The sequence below is a fragment of the Cygnus olor genome, chromosome 1 (genome assembly GCF_009769625.2).
Source record: "Cygnus olor isolate bCygOlo1 chromosome 1, bCygOlo1.pri.v2, whole genome shotgun sequence".
NCBI classification, from domain to species: Eukaryota; Metazoa; Chordata; class Aves; order Anseriformes; family Anatidae; genus Cygnus; species Cygnus olor.
In genome coordinates this window covers 208,913,424-208,932,380 of record NC_049169.1, presented here as the reverse complement: position 1 = coordinate 208,932,380, position 18,957 = coordinate 208,913,424, and the positions used below count along the sequence as shown (strand labels likewise).

The 18,957-nt window shown below is 55.5% G+C and overlaps 2 protein-coding genes across 5 annotated transcripts in view; both read right to left on the bottom strand.

Annotated features, from left to right (window-relative positions):
* Positions 1-890: 890 nt before the first annotated feature.
* Positions 891-2,506, bottom strand: LOC121060109 (skin secretory protein xP2-like). The gene is made up of 2 exons (XM_040537626.1): positions 2,079-2,506; positions 891-2,043 (listed from the first exon to the last, which is right to left on the bottom strand). Exons 1-2 carry the CDS (start codon positions 2,504-2,506, stop codon positions 1,353-1,355), a joined length of 1,119 nt encoding a protein of 372 aa, XP_040393560.1. The 3' UTR covers positions 891-1,352.
* The window catches only part of STIM1 (stromal interaction molecule 1), a 95,194-nt gene continuing 77,127 nt past the window's right edge, over positions 891-18,957 (bottom strand). For 2 of the 4 annotated variants that reach the window (XM_040536943.1, XM_040537003.1), the window contains exons 9-13: positions 17,939-18,039; positions 17,242-17,477; positions 15,377-15,457; positions 12,242-12,308; positions 891-3,802 (exon numbers count right to left, since the gene is read on the bottom strand). In XM_040536943.1, the coding sequence (XP_040392877.1) occupies positions 3,253-3,802; positions 12,242-12,308; positions 15,377-15,457; positions 17,242-17,477; positions 17,939-18,039 (1,035 nt within the window). In that variant the 3' untranslated portion in view covers positions 891-3,252. The remainder of the gene's footprint in view (positions 3,803-12,241; positions 12,309-15,376; positions 15,458-17,241; positions 17,478-17,938; positions 18,040-18,957) is intronic. The other 2 variants (XM_040537077.1, XM_040537163.1) reach the window with 1 other exon arrangement.

Genomic DNA, 18,957 nt, shown 5'->3' with positions numbered 1-18,957 from the left:
GCCAGTGGCAGCCACCTTGGGCAGGGGCCAGCTCTCCGAGCCCAGTGGTGCTGGGAACGGCTCGCTGACCCCAGGGGGCTGGCACGGCCAGGGGCAGCTCCCTGTGCACCATCCCGAGCCGGGGGCAGGGCAAGCCCTGGGTGGTTTTGGAGCCTCAGGGGGCTGCGAGCACACAAATGTTCAATAAACTGTTATCCAATGCAATAAACTGTTCTCCAGACCACCACCGATGGGCACTGCTGGATGGGCCATGGGCATGAGCCCACGCATGCTGGTGCCTGCAGAGCTGCAGGGACCCATCCCACAGGGCCTCATCCTGCTGCTGCCCCTCGGGGCGCAGCGCTGGGCTGCCGGGGGGTGCAGGGTGTTGGCGTCCCGCTGGCTTTGGCTGCACAAGCAGAGGGTGCGAGCGGGGTGAGGTGTTGGCAAGGGCTGAGCAATGGCCAGGACGTGCCCGTCCCTTCGCTGCCTCGGAGGCTGCCTGGGGCCAGGCCAGCAGCTGGGCAAGCCAAGGGCTCCAGGGAGATTTTCTTAACGCTGGGCCCAGTGTCCGTCTGTCCTTCCTGCGAGCCTCTCCAGCCTCATACCAGGACAGCCGCCCTCCCCCTGCTCCTGTTGGGCTCCGTGGCTGTGCTGGCAGGACGCGGCCGTCCCTCCAGCAGCGTTATTGGGGCAGCACCAGCTCGTACCACGGCCTGGAGGGAGAGGGCTCTGTGTGCACAGCACCGGGACCGCAGGGCCCAGGCACCGAGGGGCAGGGCGGGGGAGCTGGGCTGGCTGCTGGGGGCACGGCCTCGAGGCCGCTCTCTGCGGGCATCCCCTGCCCCGACCCTCCCAGCTGGGACCCCCACGTCTGTGGGCGGGTGAAGAATACAGCCGGCACCTGCTCATAAAATATACTACATGCTTTATTGGATTTAAAAGTTTTATGAAATGACAAAAAAAAAAAAATCAAGAGTTGGCAGACGCGTCAACAGTTGCCGCTCAGTGGATCTCCAAGCCCTTCTCCAGAAAGCATCCGCAGGTCTCCGCCACCGCGAGCAGCGCCGCCGGCCCCGGCTCCAGCCCGCAGCCCCCGCTGGCAGCGCGCCCCGGGGGGGCTCCTTGAGGCCTCCCCGGCCCTCCCGGGGGTCCAGCACCGCTCCCCGGCCGGCTCCGGCCGAGGCGGCGACAACGCCGACGGCGGGGGCAGAGCAGCGCCCCATCCGCCGCCCCCGCTGCCGGGACCCCGTCCCCGCGCCCAGGAGCAGCCGCGGGGAAGTGCAGGCACTTAGTCATTTAGAGGAATTTTTCACTTATCTCAAAGCAACAGTGTAATTGTCTAACTACCACCTACAAAACGAAAAACACCTTTATAGCCCTTCCTGTATTGTCAACATACACGTATATATTACTCTGGCATAAAGCAAGGCCCCGAGGGGCTGTTCGCATCCCTCCCTGCCTCCCTCCCTGCCCCTCGTGGACGTGCACCTTCCTCTGCCGTCAGCAGGTGAGTCCCGGGTTGGCCTCGGGGTAGCAGCTGCCTCCCAGGACGGTGCCGGCCGGCGGCCAGGGCCAGCGGCTCGGTGTGGACGGGGTGGCGGGAGCGGGACCTGGGCTTGGTGGAGCTCCGGCCACGTCCCTCGGGCAGGGGCTGCGGCTGGGGCTGGAGGGAGCAGACTTGGCCCCGGGACGGAGCAGGGCTCAGCCCAGGACAGGGGCAGGGGCCTCCCCCTTAGCAGCTGCGCTGGGGAAGGTGCCTGGGAGGCATCCTCCAAGCTGCAGGATGAGACCCGCAGCCTCCCAGGGAGGACAGGGGAGCAGCCAAGCCCTGGGGAAGCAGCTCGGCCCCAGCCGGCACCCGCTGTACCCGGGCAGTACCCAGTGGTCAGGCAGAGCCCGGCCTCGGCTCCAGCGAGCACAGCCTCAAGGCATGGAGGCTGCTGCCAACTGGTCCCGGTGAGCACCCTCCACCCACCCCAGCCCGCCCCATCCCCCAGGCCAGAGCCCCGGGCACGCACCCGGCCCCACGGGCACGCACCCAGCCCCACAGCCATGCACCCAGCCCCACGGCCATGCACCCTGCCCCACACTGCCCAAGGCCCGGCTGGAGGCAGCCTCCCAGCTTGGTCGTGCCCTGCGCCCTCCCTCCGGGCTTGCCCTGGGGACAGGTGCCGTGGCCGCGTGTTTGCACGGCGCCTTGCACAGAGGTGGCAGCGGGGGCTGGCTCTGCCCCAATGCCCCTTGGGGACGGCCCTTCCCTGGTGCTCCCTCTGCCAGGCTTCCCATGGGACACGGCCGCGCTCCTCGCCCTGCCGAGCGCTGGCTGGGGTCTGGCCCTGGCCCTGCTCCCCCGGGCAGGGAAGCAAAGACAGGGGCAGGCGGGGGCTCCTCTGCCCCGGATCCAACCCCCGCACCACGTATGGATGCTGCCGGTGCCATGCATCCGGCGGGGGGAACGCTGCCCAGGGCGGGAGGTGTGAGCACCCCGCGGGCGGCAGCTCCCTGGTGCGAGTGGGAGAAGCATCAGCAGCACGCTCCTGGCCACAGCTCCTGGATGCACGAGTACCAGCAGGGGCAGGGCCCTCCCTCGGGAGGTACTGTACTTGCTCTCGCTTATCAAGAGTGCACAAAGAGGGCTTTCCCCTTCCCAACCGTCATAGCGATGGGGGCCAGGGTGTAAGGAAAGTGACTCATAAAAAGGAGGAGAACTGCTGCGATGTCGGCCCAACCGCCGACACCTGCGTCACCCCCTGCCCGGGCTGCCGGGGCTGCGGCAACCGGCGTGCACCACGGCAAGGCTCCCGCCACCCCGGCCTTCCAAACAGCCTGTGCAAAGGTTGGAAGAGGCAGAAGAAACGAGAAAAAAAAAACAAAAACAAAATAATAATAAAAAATAAAAAAATAAAACCACATTGAAACCAAACCCAAATGCCGTGTGGCCGAGCGGAGGCAGGAGTAACTGGAAGCCATGCACAGCAAAGCTGGGGACTACAGAAATAGGAAGGGGGGAAAGGGTGGCTGCTGACTTCGGGGGAGCGGTCGTCTTCTTGGTTTCTCAGAGATCAGGAAATAAATAAGTGGAGGTGGCTCCTCCCGCCGCGGGTGCTGGGTGACACGACTCGAAGGGAGGGCGCCCGGGGGAGGACGGCGGGCGCTGCCGAGCGCCCGTGGGGGCCGGGAGGGGTGGCGCGGCGCTTCCCCGCGGCCAACGCCGCCCCCGGGCCCAGCGGGTCGCGTCCGTGCGTTTCCTCCTCCTCCTCCCTCCTCTCTCTACTTCTTGGGCTTCTTGAAGATCTTTAGGGGGAACTTCTTCTTGCTCTGGCCGAGGTCAACCTCGTCGCCCGTCAAGCTGCTGTCCTCGTCCCCCGGGCTCTTCTTGGCAGCCAGCTGCGGGATGCGGGTGCTCTTGGCGCTGTTGGGCCGGCAGTCAGAGATGGGGGAGGGGGTGTCGGGGTCGGTGGAGCTGGGGCTGTGCGACCGCGACGAATCCGAGTGGCTGTGCTTGCCGGCTGTCGGGTGGCTGATCTCCCCGAGGCTGGAGGCCTTCTCCATGCCGTGGTTCACCATCATCATCTTCTTCATCACCATGGGGCTCTCGGGCAGGCGCTCCGGCAGAGCCCCCAGCGCGGAGGCCTCCGCGTGCCGGCTGCCGCCGTTGGGGGTGGGCGCGCCGAGGGCAGGGTGCGCGGGGGCAGCCTCCTCGATGGACCTGGTCAGCAGGTTGGGGCGCGCAGCCAGCAGCTTGGGCGCCGCGCTGGGGATGCGCTGGTGGTCGCTCAGGTGCGGGATGCAGGACTCGGAGTCGCAGCGAGTTAAGTCTCTGGGGGTGGAGAAGGCGGAGGAGGAGAGCTCGTTAGCGCTGCTCGTTAGCGCTGCTCGCCCCGCGGACCCCCCCCCCCCCCCCCCCGGCCCACACACACACAGATGCAGCAGCTGAGGGTGGGGGCTCGGCAGGGGAAGCCCCCGGCAGAGCATGGCGTGCGGCCAGCCCGCGGCCCCTGGGGATGCAGGAGTGGGGCGGGCTCCCGCCGCCTCCTCCTGCCGGTTCTGCTCCTCCCCGCCAGCACCGGGTGGCTGTCGGCGGGGGCACCCCGGGGACGGGGCCTCACCCAGCCCCACACGAACTGCCCGAGGCTCGAGGCACAGCCAGCCCGGCCGCACCGCCAGTGCCACACGTAAATCCGCGGCTCGGCTCCGATCAGGGCCTGGCGGAGCGGGGAGAACGCGCGGAGCAGAACCGGAGGGACGGAGGCCCCGGCCCACGAGGCAGCGGCAAGCGCTCGGCCCGAACGTGCCAGCTGCGGCCCCGGCGTGCTGCCGGAGCTCCTCGGCTGGGCCGACAACCGCCGGCAGTGCCCTCCTGCCCCTTCCTCCCGTGGATCCCACAGAGCGGCCGGCTCAGCAGCGTTACACAGCTCGTCCCGGCCCCCGGTGCCGCAGCAGGGCCGAGTGCAATTTCACCACAGGCTTCTCTGGACCCTCAGCTTGCATCTGTGTGCACGCTCCCCGGCCGGCCCTGACGGCTCGGGCCTGCAGACCGACCCCAGCGCTGGGGCAGGAGGCGGCGGAGCGGCCGTTCCCCCTGCCTGGGCCGGGTGACGTGACCCCAAATCCCCGAGCGGGGGACCGGAGGCCAGGCCTTCCCACCGAGGCCATGCCCCCCGACACCGCCGGCTGCGGTGGCTGCCCGCAGACCGGCCCCTGCTGCACAGCGGTTTGTGCCCCCAGCCTGCTGCCTGCTCGTGGTTGCCAAAGGCAATGGAGCGCTGCTCTGCCACCCCGAGCGTCTCCTTTCCAAAGCGGGGAGAGGAGGCAGGAGGAACAGAAAGTCGCAGCCCCCATCGCCCAGATGCTGCAGCGCTGCTGTGCCCCGGCCTGACGGCCCCGTGGTTCCTGCCGAGAGCCGCTGGCGTGCCCGCGCAGCCGGATGGAGCTGCGCTGCTGCCGCTGCTGCCTGCCCCACGGCTGCCCTCACCCCTTGCAGTGCTGCCACCGCCGCCTGCGGGGCACGCGGGGGCAGCGAAGGGCTGCAAGGGGTCGGTCGGCCGCCTCTCGTCACCTGCACAGGCTGGAGGCAAGGAACACAGAGCGGAGAAGGGTGTGGAGAGGAGAAGAGCGGAGCGGAGAGCAAGTGAGAGGGTGGGGGAGAGGATGGGAAGGCGCTCACCAGCTCTGAGCCGTGCTGCCCCCGTGCGCTCTGCTCTGGCCGCAGACGCCTCCGTGCGGCCGAGCCCCAAGACTTGGCTGGCTGTGCTCTGGCCAAGCTCGCCGCCCAGCCGTGCTGTGCTCCGCACAGCCAGCACGGGAAGAACCCCTAGATCCTTCTAGATGATGCCGTCAGGAATAGCACCAGAGCTCAGAGGAAGAAAGGGGAAGGCAAGACGGGACAAGATGTCTCCACTACAGAGCCAGTAAATAAGGAGGCCTCCAGGCAGTACCAGGTGATGCTCAGGATTGCACCAATGGAAAAGTGGTTGCGGAAACAGATCGCAAAGAAAGTCACCCTATACAGCTGTACTATTGCAAAGTGCTTGTAGAGGGAAGGGAGGATTATCCTCATACCATCGTCCTTCGTAATAGCAGCAAGGATGTTTTGAAACAAACCTACTGAAAAAACTTGGACTTTTGTTTCACAGCTCCACAGGAGTATGTGGAGGAAAGGGATATTAAAAAACCTCACGGATGGTTAGGCTACAGCCCGAGATCCGCTCTGAGAGCCCAGCTGCAGAGACTGCCTCATCTCTTATTTTAACAAGAGGAAAATAGCCGCAGGCATTGCTGGAATAGCCTTTGCCTTTTACACACACACAACCGAGCCCATCTGACATCCAAGCAACAGGGCGCTGCATCCTCAAGGTTAGCAGCAGGCTGGGGAGAGCAGAAACCGAACAATTTGGATGGTGTGAAATCCCCAGCTATTCTGAGTGAGCGTTCTGGACGCGGTCCAAGGGAGACAACTGTGATGAAAGCACCGTATGGAGACACGAGCTCATGACTCCCAGCCGCTGCCGGCGGATGCTGCGGCCGCCCAGAAGGTCACTTTCATGCAGGGAAGAGTGGATGCAGCTCCGTGGTTTCACTGGGATAACCGGGGCTCACGGGTAGCGTCAGCTTTGTGGATAGCAGTAAGACATTCCCTAGAAGTCGGTGGGGCTGAACACGGGCCCCTTCCTCGCAAGCCCCCCTTTCGGAGCAGGCTTGGAGCGAGCTCAGCGAGTGGCAGAAGTGACCGAGCTCCGACACGAGGCACTGCAGTGACCTCGCTGGGGACTGCACTTCGCCTGTGCATCACAGGCAGTGTGTCAGGGCTAATAAAAGCGTGTTTAGATTGTAACACCTGCTCAGCTGAAATTCAAAGTTGTAACTACACCTAAGGATGTTTTTTTCCTGCAAAATCAACCCAGTTCTTCCACTGGCTGCCGTAAGCACAGAGGTATCTGGAGAGAGTCAGTGAAGAAGACATTCTTTTAAACAGAAGTGAGATAATAGCAAGCACAGCAAAAGTTACATTTCTTGTCTTAGATGACTTCACAAATGCCTCATTTGTGAGGAGGGCGAGCTTTCTCCTTGCTGAGGTCTGCAAATGGCCGTTAATTCATGCAGCAATCCAGAGTGCCTTTGCCTGCCTTTCACGAGGTCCTGACCGGTCCTTAAATGAAGAGACAAAAGCGACAGCGCGGTCATGGTCGTCGGCAGAGAAAATGACGACAGCAGATGGAGAAACATCCTCTGGTGGTAGAGGATTTTCTTCCTCTGACTGCACACGCTGGAAACCCGATCCCGGACAGCTGGTCCCTGCCTCGCAGCAGGGGTACGACTGCCTCTGGCTGATGCCGAGCACCAGCCGGGAGCTGCTCCCCGGGCACGGCACGGCCACCTCGTCCCTTCCCCGGGACCGCTCTCGTAACAACAGGAGACCCTCGGCATCAAGGGGCTGGCAGTTGATTTGCGTGGGTCCACCTCCTCATCCCAGACATCCACGGCTTCCTTGGGATGTCCCAGCCCGGGCCGAAAGGCTGGGTACCACCGGTGGGCAGGAGGCAGGAGCACAGCACAGCCTGTGCAGGTGGAAGCGGGTGCCCCACAAAAAAGGGGCAGAGGAAATACCACTGCAGTCCTGGCCTCCACGCGGTGCTGTCCTCCACGTGCACTGGGGCTCAGAACAGCCTGGCTCTGGCAAAAAGGCCAATGCTCCTACCATCATAGCGCATCTGAAAGCAACACCTGTTCTGCAAGAATGCTCACCTTTACAGAAGGACCTCTAGAGTCTTCTGGGTCTGTGGAGCTAGAGAGAACTAGGCAGACCCCCACGAGAAGGACCTGAGGAGCACAGGATGTGTTCCCTTGTAGACAACAAAATTACGGGCCGTAGGCTGCTCACGAGAAGAGACCTTGTCGGACTACAATTTCTTCTTCCCTTGCACTGAGGCTTGCTGTCCACAGCAGGACTAAAGGGACTGATGTCAGGAGACAGGCCATCATCAGGCATTCTTCAGATATCCGAATGGCGCTAAGCTAATCCTTTTTATTTGTAATTTATCCAGTTATAACTCAGGAACGTATTCCAAAGTGAGGCCGGATGTGCCATCCATGGGGACACGACTCAGGTGCGTGCTGACTTGGCCGGAGGCAGCACAGAGCTGGGGACGCTCCGGAGCCCAGAGCAGGGACAAGAAGGGGAAAGACCACTGCCAGTCAGCCCAAAAGGGCCGGCACGTATCCTGCTAACTTTCGGGAGGCTCCTGCTCCCGACTCCCGACCGCAGGTTTTCCACAGGACACGCCGCTCGCGCAGCCTGCCTGGAAAGCCGGCCACCTTACCTGGGCACAGGGCAGGGAGGCTGGAGGGCACTGCTGGAAGGTGCCTTCAGACAAAGCGCTGCTGTGTGCAGCACAACTACCGAATGCTCCCCCCTTGAAAGACTCTGACCTGACCATGAAATCAGAGAGCTGGGAGCCTCATTTAACGTTGCTAAACGTCTCAGCTGCGCTGCAGTGCTGTCTGCTTCCTTTCCCATGCAGCTAGGCATGCTCACAGCCTCTGAAGAGCAAGGCTGACAGAGTCCAGCTACCTAGAGGCTGATCTCTGCGTTGCTGTGGTTTTGTCTGCTCCCACCTGCGCTTCCTACCTTGCTGCTCCAGGAATCCAAACTGCCCACGGTGAATGAGAGAGTGAGGAAATGGGAATGTACTGCACTTTGCGAACAAAAGAGGCAAAACATGGAAGAAAGAAGGACTGGTAATGATGGAGAAAGGGGGGAGAGGACAGAAGGACACTATAGAATAACTACTTATTTTTCCTTGACTGCAGCCCATCGAATGATTTCCCCTAGTGGGCTCCTGCTGCCTGTAAAACCCAGGGAACAGGCTCCAAGAAACTGAGCAGTGGTTCAAGGGCATTGGACATGACCGGGCTGCAGCAGGGCTCAGTCCCGTGGCCTCTCAGACCTTGCTGCCTCTGCCGCTCCCTGCCTTCCACCGGGAGCCCGCAGCTGCCAGCTCCATCCACCCGGCCGGCACGCGGCACCGGGCAGCGACGGCTGCCCAGGAGGCAGAACCAAATTTGCTGCACAGCTTGGTTATTTTGCTGTGCACAGCACTGCACAGCCAGAGGCTCAGGAACAGCCTCTAATACGCAATTCCAACCGTAATTTCTGCCCTTCTGTTCTAGGAGAGCTATAAATTACTCTTTTTACTAGATTGCTGCCACCCTGCTTTTGCCTTGGCTGTCGGCTCCCCTCCCCTCTGGAAAAGGGTCGCCAGCGCGGGGGTTTGGTCCTACAGACCCATCTCCACCCCATTTATCCACCGGTACCACTTAAAGCAGGCACTGGCGAGCAGAAACCTCTGTGCATACAGCACCCTCCAACCCCTCTCCCTCCCAGGGACATCCAGCCCCCTTCATTAACATTTAAAAACACACATCAGCCTTCAAAATCAGAACAGCTCTGACCTTATTTGCACCGGATCCTCTGAAGCCAATTGCAAAAGAGAAGCAGACAGTGAGGAGCTGGTGAGAGTAACTGGGAGGCCACGCACTGGCCGTGCCTGCAGAGAAGGTCCCTACCAGGTTAGCTCCAGGCAGACTTTAGCACCGCCAGGCACAGCTTGTGCGGTGCGCGCAGGACACGGAGAGAGCTGGCCTCCGAGCCTTCCTCTGGGGGAACGGGCTGTTTGAGACAATTTTCTTGTGAGGTCTCGCCAACATTTGCGTCTGCTGGACACAAGAGCGGCTGAACTGATCCAGCAGTCCAAAATACTCAGGGCAGCACTCTTCCTGCCCAGGGAGCCAGGATTTTTGTGGGTTCTGTTTTCATCCTTGGCAATGACTCCCTGGAAGGCTTTTCTCAGCCTCAGATTCCCATCTGTTCTGCTCGCCAATTTGGGAGGCTGCGGAGCTTGAGGGATGTATATAAAGGCCTCCGAGACTGGTTGTATAAAAGAGAAATTAAGAGCAATATACTGGCTTGTGCTGTGGCTTGCGCTGCGACTTGCCTTCACGGCAGTATTTTTATACAGATGCATCTAAGCAGGATCTGCTAAAGATGCGGTTTGGCCAAAATTTAAAAGCATCAACATTGTTTTTGTACCCACACATTTTTGTACCCAATTCTTCGTTTCTGTTTTCCATGATGAATAGAGAATGAGGATGGATTTTGGAGTCTGCTATTGTGTAGTTGGATCAAATCTTACCCAAAATATTCTTACTCTGCAGAACTACCTGCACTGCTAAAGAAATGATCCTGCAGCAGCAGGTGCTCTCTTCTCTGGGAGCAGAAAGCAGTCCTGCCTTTCGGAGAGCAGTGAACAATTAGGTCCTGATAAGCTACTAAGTGCCAGTGGGGAATAAGGAGGAGATACCAGTTATTCTCTCCTAATGACCTCTCAGCATCATTGCCTTTTCTAATGGGGATCCCAAAGCCACATCACATTTCCCTCTGCCACTCTCAGGAGAGTCTGCAGCATCAAGACTTGAAACCGGTCAGCAATTAAGCTTCTCTCTGATCAGGACTCAGCTGAAAAAAAATATGTTTATACAGCTATTTTTGAAACAGTGTTTTTGAATCAGCCTTCGAGCTCCCAGGACAAGCCCTTTCTACAGAGACAGGAAGGCCAGCTGTAAACACGGGCTGCATGACATTATGAGAAGTATTCCCAGCTTTTATCTATCAAGCTGGGACAGCCTCAACTGAATTCAAATTGGCAGTAATTAATCTAAATTTTAATTATGCTGCTTCTCATAATCCCAAAACAAACATTACTAAATTAACCAAGATGTTGCTCTTTACTGCCCATCATGGACCACGTGCAGTAAATTTCTCCCCCCAGAACAGTCCAGAATGCTTTAATCTGTTTGTGACTGTTGGTGGCTTTACACAAGCTGTTATTCGTAGCCTGGGGCTCAGAGACTGCTCTGGTCCGTCAGGCACCCTCAGGCAGACCTGCTTTGAGACACAGAAGTTAGCGAGAGGGTTAGACATCCGAAACAGAGACTGTGCAAATGACATCGAATTGAAGATGTCGGGAGAGAGCCTACAGCTATGGGGAGAAGCACCTACAAGTAAACGGAGCGATGTACAACATGCCAGGACAAATGAAGATGTAGTGACTTGGGATGGTTTTCTGTCTGGATACATAAATGTGAGAAGACGCTGCCCTGACCTACTTCTGCCATGAAAGATCTCCGGTCTTTTCCCATATGCGTGTTTCCTATTCTGAGGGTAAGGACTATTTTTAATTTTTACAAAGCAGAAAGCAAAGAGCAGAGAGATGACGTGACATGGCCACAGTCCCAGGGCAGCTCTCTGGTAGGGAGCGGTGGGATTCCCCAGTGGACAGGCACAGCCCCTCTACCCTGCCTGCTTCAGCACCAGCACCTCCGCGCCTGCAACGCCCCTGAGCTGAGACCGCTCACCGCACACACCGCTCCAACCTCAGCTGGGTTTTTGAACCAAGCACCCCGAGGGATGCAGGCTCAAACAGCGCTCTGGAGCTGGGCATGACATAAGTTGGGCGAAAAAACCTCCGACTGCTGCCGCGGACCTCCTCTGGAAGAAGGCCACCCAGGGCCACCCAAGAAACGTCACCCTCTGCTTGGGCCACAGAATGTTTCTAAACTTCTCGCAGGATTGCTGCTTCTCTGGCTGCCCCAATCCTTCACATCTCTAACGTCAGCGTGGTGCATCAGGAGAGGTCAGGGTGGAGGGTAACCAGCTCCTGGGGTCCTGCTTGCATACAGGTCTCCAACGAGCCCTCCCTCCCTGGCTGTTACTACTGAGAGGGAGCAAATTGAAGCCAGCGATCCAGCAGTAAGAAGCTCCACCTCCTGTTCTCACTACTCAGCTGTTTCTTAGCCAAACACAAATATGCCTGGTCCCTTACCAAAACAGAGGAGGTAAAGAGTCGCTCTGAAACACAAAATTCCTAAATGCTGTTTTTTGCCTCTTCTTAAAAGGACAGCACAAATTTTGACCCTCCAGCAGCTCTGACTACTTGCTCACAGTATCCACCCATTATATTTCCTTTGCAATTTGCTTGTGAAGACCCCAACAAGTCAAGGCTTCAAATAAGGTCAGTGTTTGTTTGATTACTTGTGTTACCTTTGCTCTCCCAGGTGCATCACCCAAGTAAATACTGACTTATTAGGAGGTAACTGGGTGCCCAGGAATTCTCGGTTGTTTAGCTACAGCTGAACCACAGCACCTCCTTGGTGCACGCACCCACTGTGTTCACAGATATGGGAATGGACCACAGAGCACTCATCACAGAGTCCACTTGCATGGGGGAGAGGTTGAAGAATCAAAAATGTGGATAAATAATGAAACAGAGGCCCAAAAGGAAAGGGCACAAGGAATCTAGGAGAAAGGGTGCCCCAGCAAGCATCAGCTCTGAGACACAGCAGGCAAGGGGGAGCTAGAAAAGAAACAGCAATATACCCAAAGCTCTCAGTGCGACAGCGAACTCCAGAGGTGACATCAGGAGGGGGTAGATCAGGGGTGGAGTCCATCTGAAGGAAATAAGAGGTGGTGGTGTGATGGTGATAGATAGGGTGGACATGGGAAGCAGGAGCAGGTGCAGTAGTGGTGGATGAGGAGCAAGAGGTGGCGGTGGTAGCAGATGATGGGCTGGTGCCAGGAAGGTCGGAACTGAAAGACTGTCCAGAGGAGAGGCTGTGCATTCGACGGAGAGAGACTCTGCCTGCCAGGTAATGGGCAGGCTGGCCCGACTCATTCTGGCCTTGCACATAACTCTCTACCAACCTCTGAGATCCGTGGGCGTGCTGTGGGTCCACCAGGCGCTGGCGAACTGTGCTGGGCAAGGCAGGAGCTGCAACGAGAGAAAGGGGAGAATGCTGAAGGCAGCTGGAAAACCCTGCACATCAATCCAGCAAGACAAAGCTGCCACCCACGGCCAGTACTACGCATCACAGCACCATGCCTTCTGGCACCAGGACACTTGCTTGGGCCACTGCAGCCATCCCACCTTGTGCTATCGGTTATGCTGGTTTAAGGCAGAAGAAGCATTAAGCTGGTGCTGCTGCTTAACATGCTAGATTAATGACCAGCCCATGAGAAACTATGCTTGACATTCCTGATATAGGTGCTTTCTGAACACCTTATCTGATCATCTTGCTTGAAGCAGAAACTAGCTGCATGATTCATCCTACCCAACTCTACATCAGAGCTACCACCCAGCCTCCTTTGTTGTAAACGTGAAGTCGGCAGTACTTTCAGGGCATGATTCATTTCATCCTAATACAGGCATCCAAACCGTTCACATGCACTGGGCCCTGGCAGTACCGTTTCTCTACAGCCTAAAAAAGGAGCCTGTGCTGATGCGTTCAGATGCAGGCACCTGAAGTCAGCGAGGCCAAGCCCAGCGCAGGAGCTCTGCGCCACCCTGACTCCTGGAGTGACACACAGAAAGCAGAAATGCTCCGGTGCCACCAAAAGCACAGCTGCGAAGTACAGTTGCACTTTGTATTCAGGGGCAGGAAAGCCTCTGGGAAGATGCAGAAACCTCTTAGACTTGTACCCTTCCTGCAGGGCAGAACAGCTGGGAAATGTGGCAGATACAGAAAAACTATTCATTAGCTGGGTAGACGCAAGCTTTCATCACGGTAGACACCTGAAATTATAGGTCTGGTTCAAAAGTGGTATCATTTGTTCCCAAGCTGTTTCATAAGTTGGCTTACTGATCAAAGAGATGCTCAATTTGAAAAATATTGCTCTCTAAATGCAAATTCATCTTGGTTCGAAGAAACAAATTGGACTGTCTCCTTCAGAGCACTGTCACCAGTGAGTTAATAGCTTTTAAGATCACAACGACCTTTTTGGCCATGTAGTTGTACCTATCAGGCAACACAGGCCAGAGAGCTCAGTCCGTTATCCCTGCCCTGAACCCACACACTGAGCTGGAGCCTGGCCCTCAGAAAGGCAGAGGGAGCCGCCTTCACTTGCTCGGAGACCTCTGAGCTGTCGTTTAGATTGGGCAGAGTATTACTGACTGTTAACTAAGGATTCACTAGGCCTCGTCACTATCTAACCCACCAGCTGTCATTTCCATACAAGATGTTCCATCTTTTGCGGGAGATAAGGTGTTCAGGATTGTACATACGGCATAAGAAGTAAATGTGAAGATGGTTAAAAAGGTGAACAGACAGGTAAGCTAAGAAATGAAGTAGAACGAGAGCTCTTTTGGGAATCGAAGAACCAGCAAATTACTGCTACGAAAACTACAACTAGGCAGTAAGAATCTCCTGCTGCTCAGCTGAAACCAGCAATCACTGAAACTGGTGATCTGAAGGATCACTGCTGGGATACATTTCAAGTGGAAGAAGGAACAAGCAGCAATAGAATCATGGAATCATAAAGGTTGGGAAGGACCTCCATGATCATCTGGTCCAACCAACAATAATTGAGGCGACTTTGTTATTTTCCCATTCCCAAGGTTAATCACATTTTCTCACAGGGTCTCACTGCTCAGGTTTGCCAACTCTTGCTTTTACTACACGGCCACCTGCAAATCTTTTGCTGGAGCTCCCTACCCACAACCTTCACTTTCCATTTCAGATTTTTTTCTCTGAACAACTCCAGAACTGAAATTAAGTGAAAATGAGTCACAGGGACTCCAAGTGGAAAAAAACCTGACAACCTTACTCCGGTGGGAACCACAAAAAACTGATCAGAGGAGGTGAAAGGGAGAGCGTTAATGGGGCAGAACTGGAGGCTGTTCAAGCTATCCTGCCATGACTCTGCAGCAGCAACGTTGCCAACAAAGGCATCACAGCCAGGAATAGCACAGCAGATCCCGACCTGCCTGCTGCTGGTGAGCGTTCACACAAACAGAGTTCAGAAAAGGAGCCTCGGTGTGGGGGGCTAACAGAGAAGCAAGCTCTACAGAATAATTAACCAGGGGATTAGGGGTTTCCACTCTGGGTTTCTGCCTTCCTGTCTTGGGACTTTTTTTTCCCTATTTTATTTTTCCTGGTATTACACTCCTTATCTACCACGTTACAGCTTTGCACTCTCCTTTTGCGTGATTTACCTTGCAGTAAGCTCAGGACCAAGACCTTGCCTCCCCTGCTGTATGGCCTCTCACAGCCACAGCACACCCTCGTTTCACACTAACACGATTTTATTCCGGACTGCGCATTTTACAAATGTCACCCAAATAACCTGCTCTTAATCCTGAGGAGGACTGCCACCACGCAAGTCCTAACCAATATCGATGCAGAGCCTCTCCTGCTGCAGCACACACTCTTCCTCCTCCACCGCACCGACGCCTGCCCATCGGCGATACTCCTGCCGAGGGAGGTTACCCACCCGAAAACGTGGAGGCGCCACCGCTGAGGCTGAGCATGCCACAGCCACGGCCCCCAGGGATCTGGGCACCGGGGGTCAGATCAGCACAGCGTGTGCCACTGGTCAGGTTATTTAAAAGCACGTTTGGGGAAAGCTCTAGGAAAGGCACAGCAGTCACTGGCGTGCCCCGTGTCGCAGGATGGGCACGGGGAGGGCAGGGTCCCCTGGGCTGGCTGCGGAGGCAGTGGGCTGAGAACGGGAGCAGTGCCACCCCCGCCAGCCTGAATCCTTCATCGCCGCCTCAGGGGTAAGAACAAGCAGAAACAACCCTCCCCATTTCATAACCGGATTTAAAAAAAAAAATAAAAAATCCCCAAAGCGTGTGAGGAGTAGAGCTAACTGTGATTCTTCTTCGTCCCACCAGACTCTTTCCAGGGGTTAGTAAAGATGCTGATGACTCAGTGAAGAAAGGTACATTCATTAGTTTCCCGTGCTGGAAAGTTGGAAAATTTGTGTATGTATTTTTAGTCTAGAAAAAGGGCAGAGGGTAGAACAAAAAATGTATATATATATAATCAAAAAGAACCAAACCAGGGTATTTCCAGAGGGACTGATCCTCCGAGGACAGAGACGAGCGATCACTGAACCTGCGCCCAAAAAGCCAGGCTGCATCTGGGAAAGGCCAATCGGGTGTGGAAGGGAGAGAGAAAAGTGATTTACAGGGACAATCATCACTGGCAGCCAGCAACACCCCCAGCTCGCCTGGGGAGGAAGCACTCCACGCGCCTCTCCCGATGCTGGTTTTGAACACCAACAAAGCCCTCCGGGGGAAGGCAGCGAGGACCTGCTGGGAGCCAGCCCTGGTGAGTCAGACCGGCGGGGACGCAGACCAGCGCCACGGCCCCGCTCCGCTTACTGGGCTAACTGGAACAGCAAGCGCTCACCGCGCACACACCTCGCTCCAGGTGTCTGGAGCAAGGCACAAAGGAGCAGGGGATTAAAATCTGAGCCCAGGGCTCCCGCCTTATCTAGCTCCCGTCCCTGGGAGCGTGCTTCAGTTGTTGCTCAGGGATTTCTTCGGAACACCCCTACCTCGCTAACACCCCGCTTGCACCTTTCTAAGTGCTAAGCAGTCTAGCGTGGTTTCCAATTGCAGCTGGTGACTGAAGACAAAGACCGGTAGGGCACACTTGCTTTAAACACTCCCTATGCACACACAAGCCCAGACTCCGTGCCCCGTGCCTGCTGAGCCCCAGAAACATGTCAGCACCGCGTCCCTCCTGCCTGCCGCGTCCTGCAGGTACCCGGGCACTGGGTACTCTGCCTCATCCCCTGCTGCCTTCAGCGACCAGCCTGAGACTTGTCCGTCCTTCCCCCACCTGCCCCGTTAAACAGACCTGGCTTTGATGAAGGCCTGGCCAGAAAGTCACCTGAATCAGACGTAACTAAAAAGGTTGCTACACCTCATACAGTCAGCACTGCTCTCCTCCCAGCTGCAGCTCAGAAAGCTTTGCTCCTGCCAAGAGCTTCTGCCTGCGTCACTGCGCCTGCTGGTGCAGAGCAGTGGTCAGAGCGTCTGGAGTTGCTTCCCATTCTCTTATGCAACAGCTAGAGACAGAAAACTGTACTTGGGAAATGCATTTCTGAGAGAAGCTAGGCCACGTGTGAATCTGGGTCAGTTGAACATGGGAACCAGAGTCAGGGCTGATTCACAAACCTTTTCCAGAGAAGGAGACAGCCTTCACGTAACGCAAGAGCTCAGCAGTTGAGAGAGTAACAGGCACACGGTGACTCAGGTTCAGCCCCTTCAGATATCGGAGCTCCCCAGAGCGGGCTCTCCCTCTCCAAATCCCCATTCCTTTCTACAGGAGCTGATGCACTTTGCATATGAACAGTCACTGACAAAGAGGGAAGGAATGGTCGCCCTGGTGACTACACCCCTACACAGGAGATGGGCATTGGGGTTTCAGCCTTTGCTCCCATATATATTTAACAATTTATTAAAGATGGGCAGTATCACCACAGCAGGCTGCTCCTTCCTGCTCAGAATGGCAAGAGGTGCAAAGCTCGCATGCGGAGGAGGTGCTCCCAGTCCATTTCTATCCTGAACAAGTGCTGTAACCGAGGGAAAACGCACTTCAATTGCCTCTCACTTCTGTGACTAGCCCATAGCTTTGTTTCTCGTAAATGCTTCCGTTCAGTGAGTTGAACAGAACAGCACAGATATGATTAAATGATGAAAAATAACATATACAAATCACTAGCTCTGCTGGAATTAACAGGCTGCAAGCAACGAGCGGTCGTCTGGCACTTATGGACATTCCCAACCCTTTACAGCTAATATTTTCTCTCTGATCCTTTAGAAAACAACTTAGACACCTGAATTCCTCCTAACGCATTTGAACTACTGTAGCAGCTCCACCTCTCCCCACACACTGCCAAGACGAACTACGTACATTGTATGGACATGGGAGACACGATCTCTTCGTCCAAGTCATCCACGTCATCAGTCATGATGAAGTGCGAGGGGTTAGGGCGCGGGGTGCCCATCCAGCTCTGATCGATATTCAGGGCTGACGCCAGCGTGTGGATGCCGGGGTTGTTGACGATCTGGAAGCCGCAGAGCAGCTCTATCTGCTGCCAGCGATGCAGGCGCTCCCGCAGCGCCGCTGTCACTTCACTCAGGGCTTGTCTGAAAACAAGGGTCAAACGAGGGAAAATGTAGCAATTGAAGGAAAAGCACAATACATTGCCTGAAAGAGGGAGTCTGGCGGTTCAGCTTTGCGTCCTAACGCTTGAGACATTTTTCATTCCACATTCAAGAATAGAACAGTAACCTTTAAAGCAGTAACAACTGGGATTTCCAGGGATAATCACGTAAATGCTGCAGCCTCCCATCTCCTTAGGAAAGGCCATTTTCATGGGACTTTTAATTGCTCTGCACAACTATGAGTTTAATTTTACACACATAAAACATAATTGATTAAAAGAAGCGAGCCCGACCCCATCTAAATAAAGTCAGCAGAACCCAAAGGCAAGCCAAATGAGACCAAGAGCACCTGCACAGCCCACAGACAGTACACTCGTGTTTGAAATACAAGAGAGGTTAAAGAGGAAGACAGAAATAAAGGGAGACATTAAGTAGATACTCACTTTGCAGTTAAGATTTTATGATCGACATCATCTAGAGATGAGCTGTGAGCAACATGAAATGTTCCAAACAGGGTGTTTCGCTTCTTTTTAATTTTTTCAGCCTGGAACATTAACAGAAAAAAGGTCACAGGAAGAAGCTGACCTTATGTTTCCTCCAGGACAAGAACATCCTGGATGGTCTGAGACAGAAATAGTCCTGCAGCTGTTAGCACACATGTAAATAGTGTGAATTTTCTTTTTACTGAAGGATGTTCAGTAAATTCTTCCTAACGCAGTGGATGAGGAAGCAAGTAAGCAGGTTGCAGGTTTCATGCTCCTCCTTGGCCTTTCTGATTTCCCAAAAGTCAGAGGGAATAGAACCAGCTACTCCATGTCTCTTGCTTGGTCTTTCTCATGAGAAAACTATAAAAGAAATAATATTAATGTCCTAGTGTGGTTGTGTTTTGTTGTTGTGTTTGCTTTTTTTAACCTTCCCTTTGTCACTGTGTGTATTCACAACTGAAGTCTCCACACACAGATCTTTGGTTCACAAGATCTGGTGGCATTAACTTGAGACTTACAAAAGACAAACCAAGGACATGGACGTGACATCTGACACAACAGAAGTAAACCCACTGAAATGTTAAGATGTTCATAATAAAAAGACATTTAAGGCAGACAAATTTTCATAAGCTGTCAGTTCTGACTGCTATAAATGTCCACAGAGACGAATGCATGTTCCAACAGCTTCCCTGCAGCTCACTGCTTTTTAGTTGGCACAGAATTTTTTTTCACTGGGAATAGAGAGACGATGATTGATCACTACAGTTTGCATGCACATTATAAATTTTGTTTCCCATGCCTGTAAAACATTATTATTTGTAAAGGTGCAAAACTGTCTGCTTACTGACTACACCACGCACAGCCAACAACTAACACTGCACCTTCACGGGACTTCAGCCTACTGAGCGTGCTGAGGAGCTGACGGCCATGCCCACAGTCAGTGCCTGCAGCTCAGCGAGAGGCAATTGCTTATCACT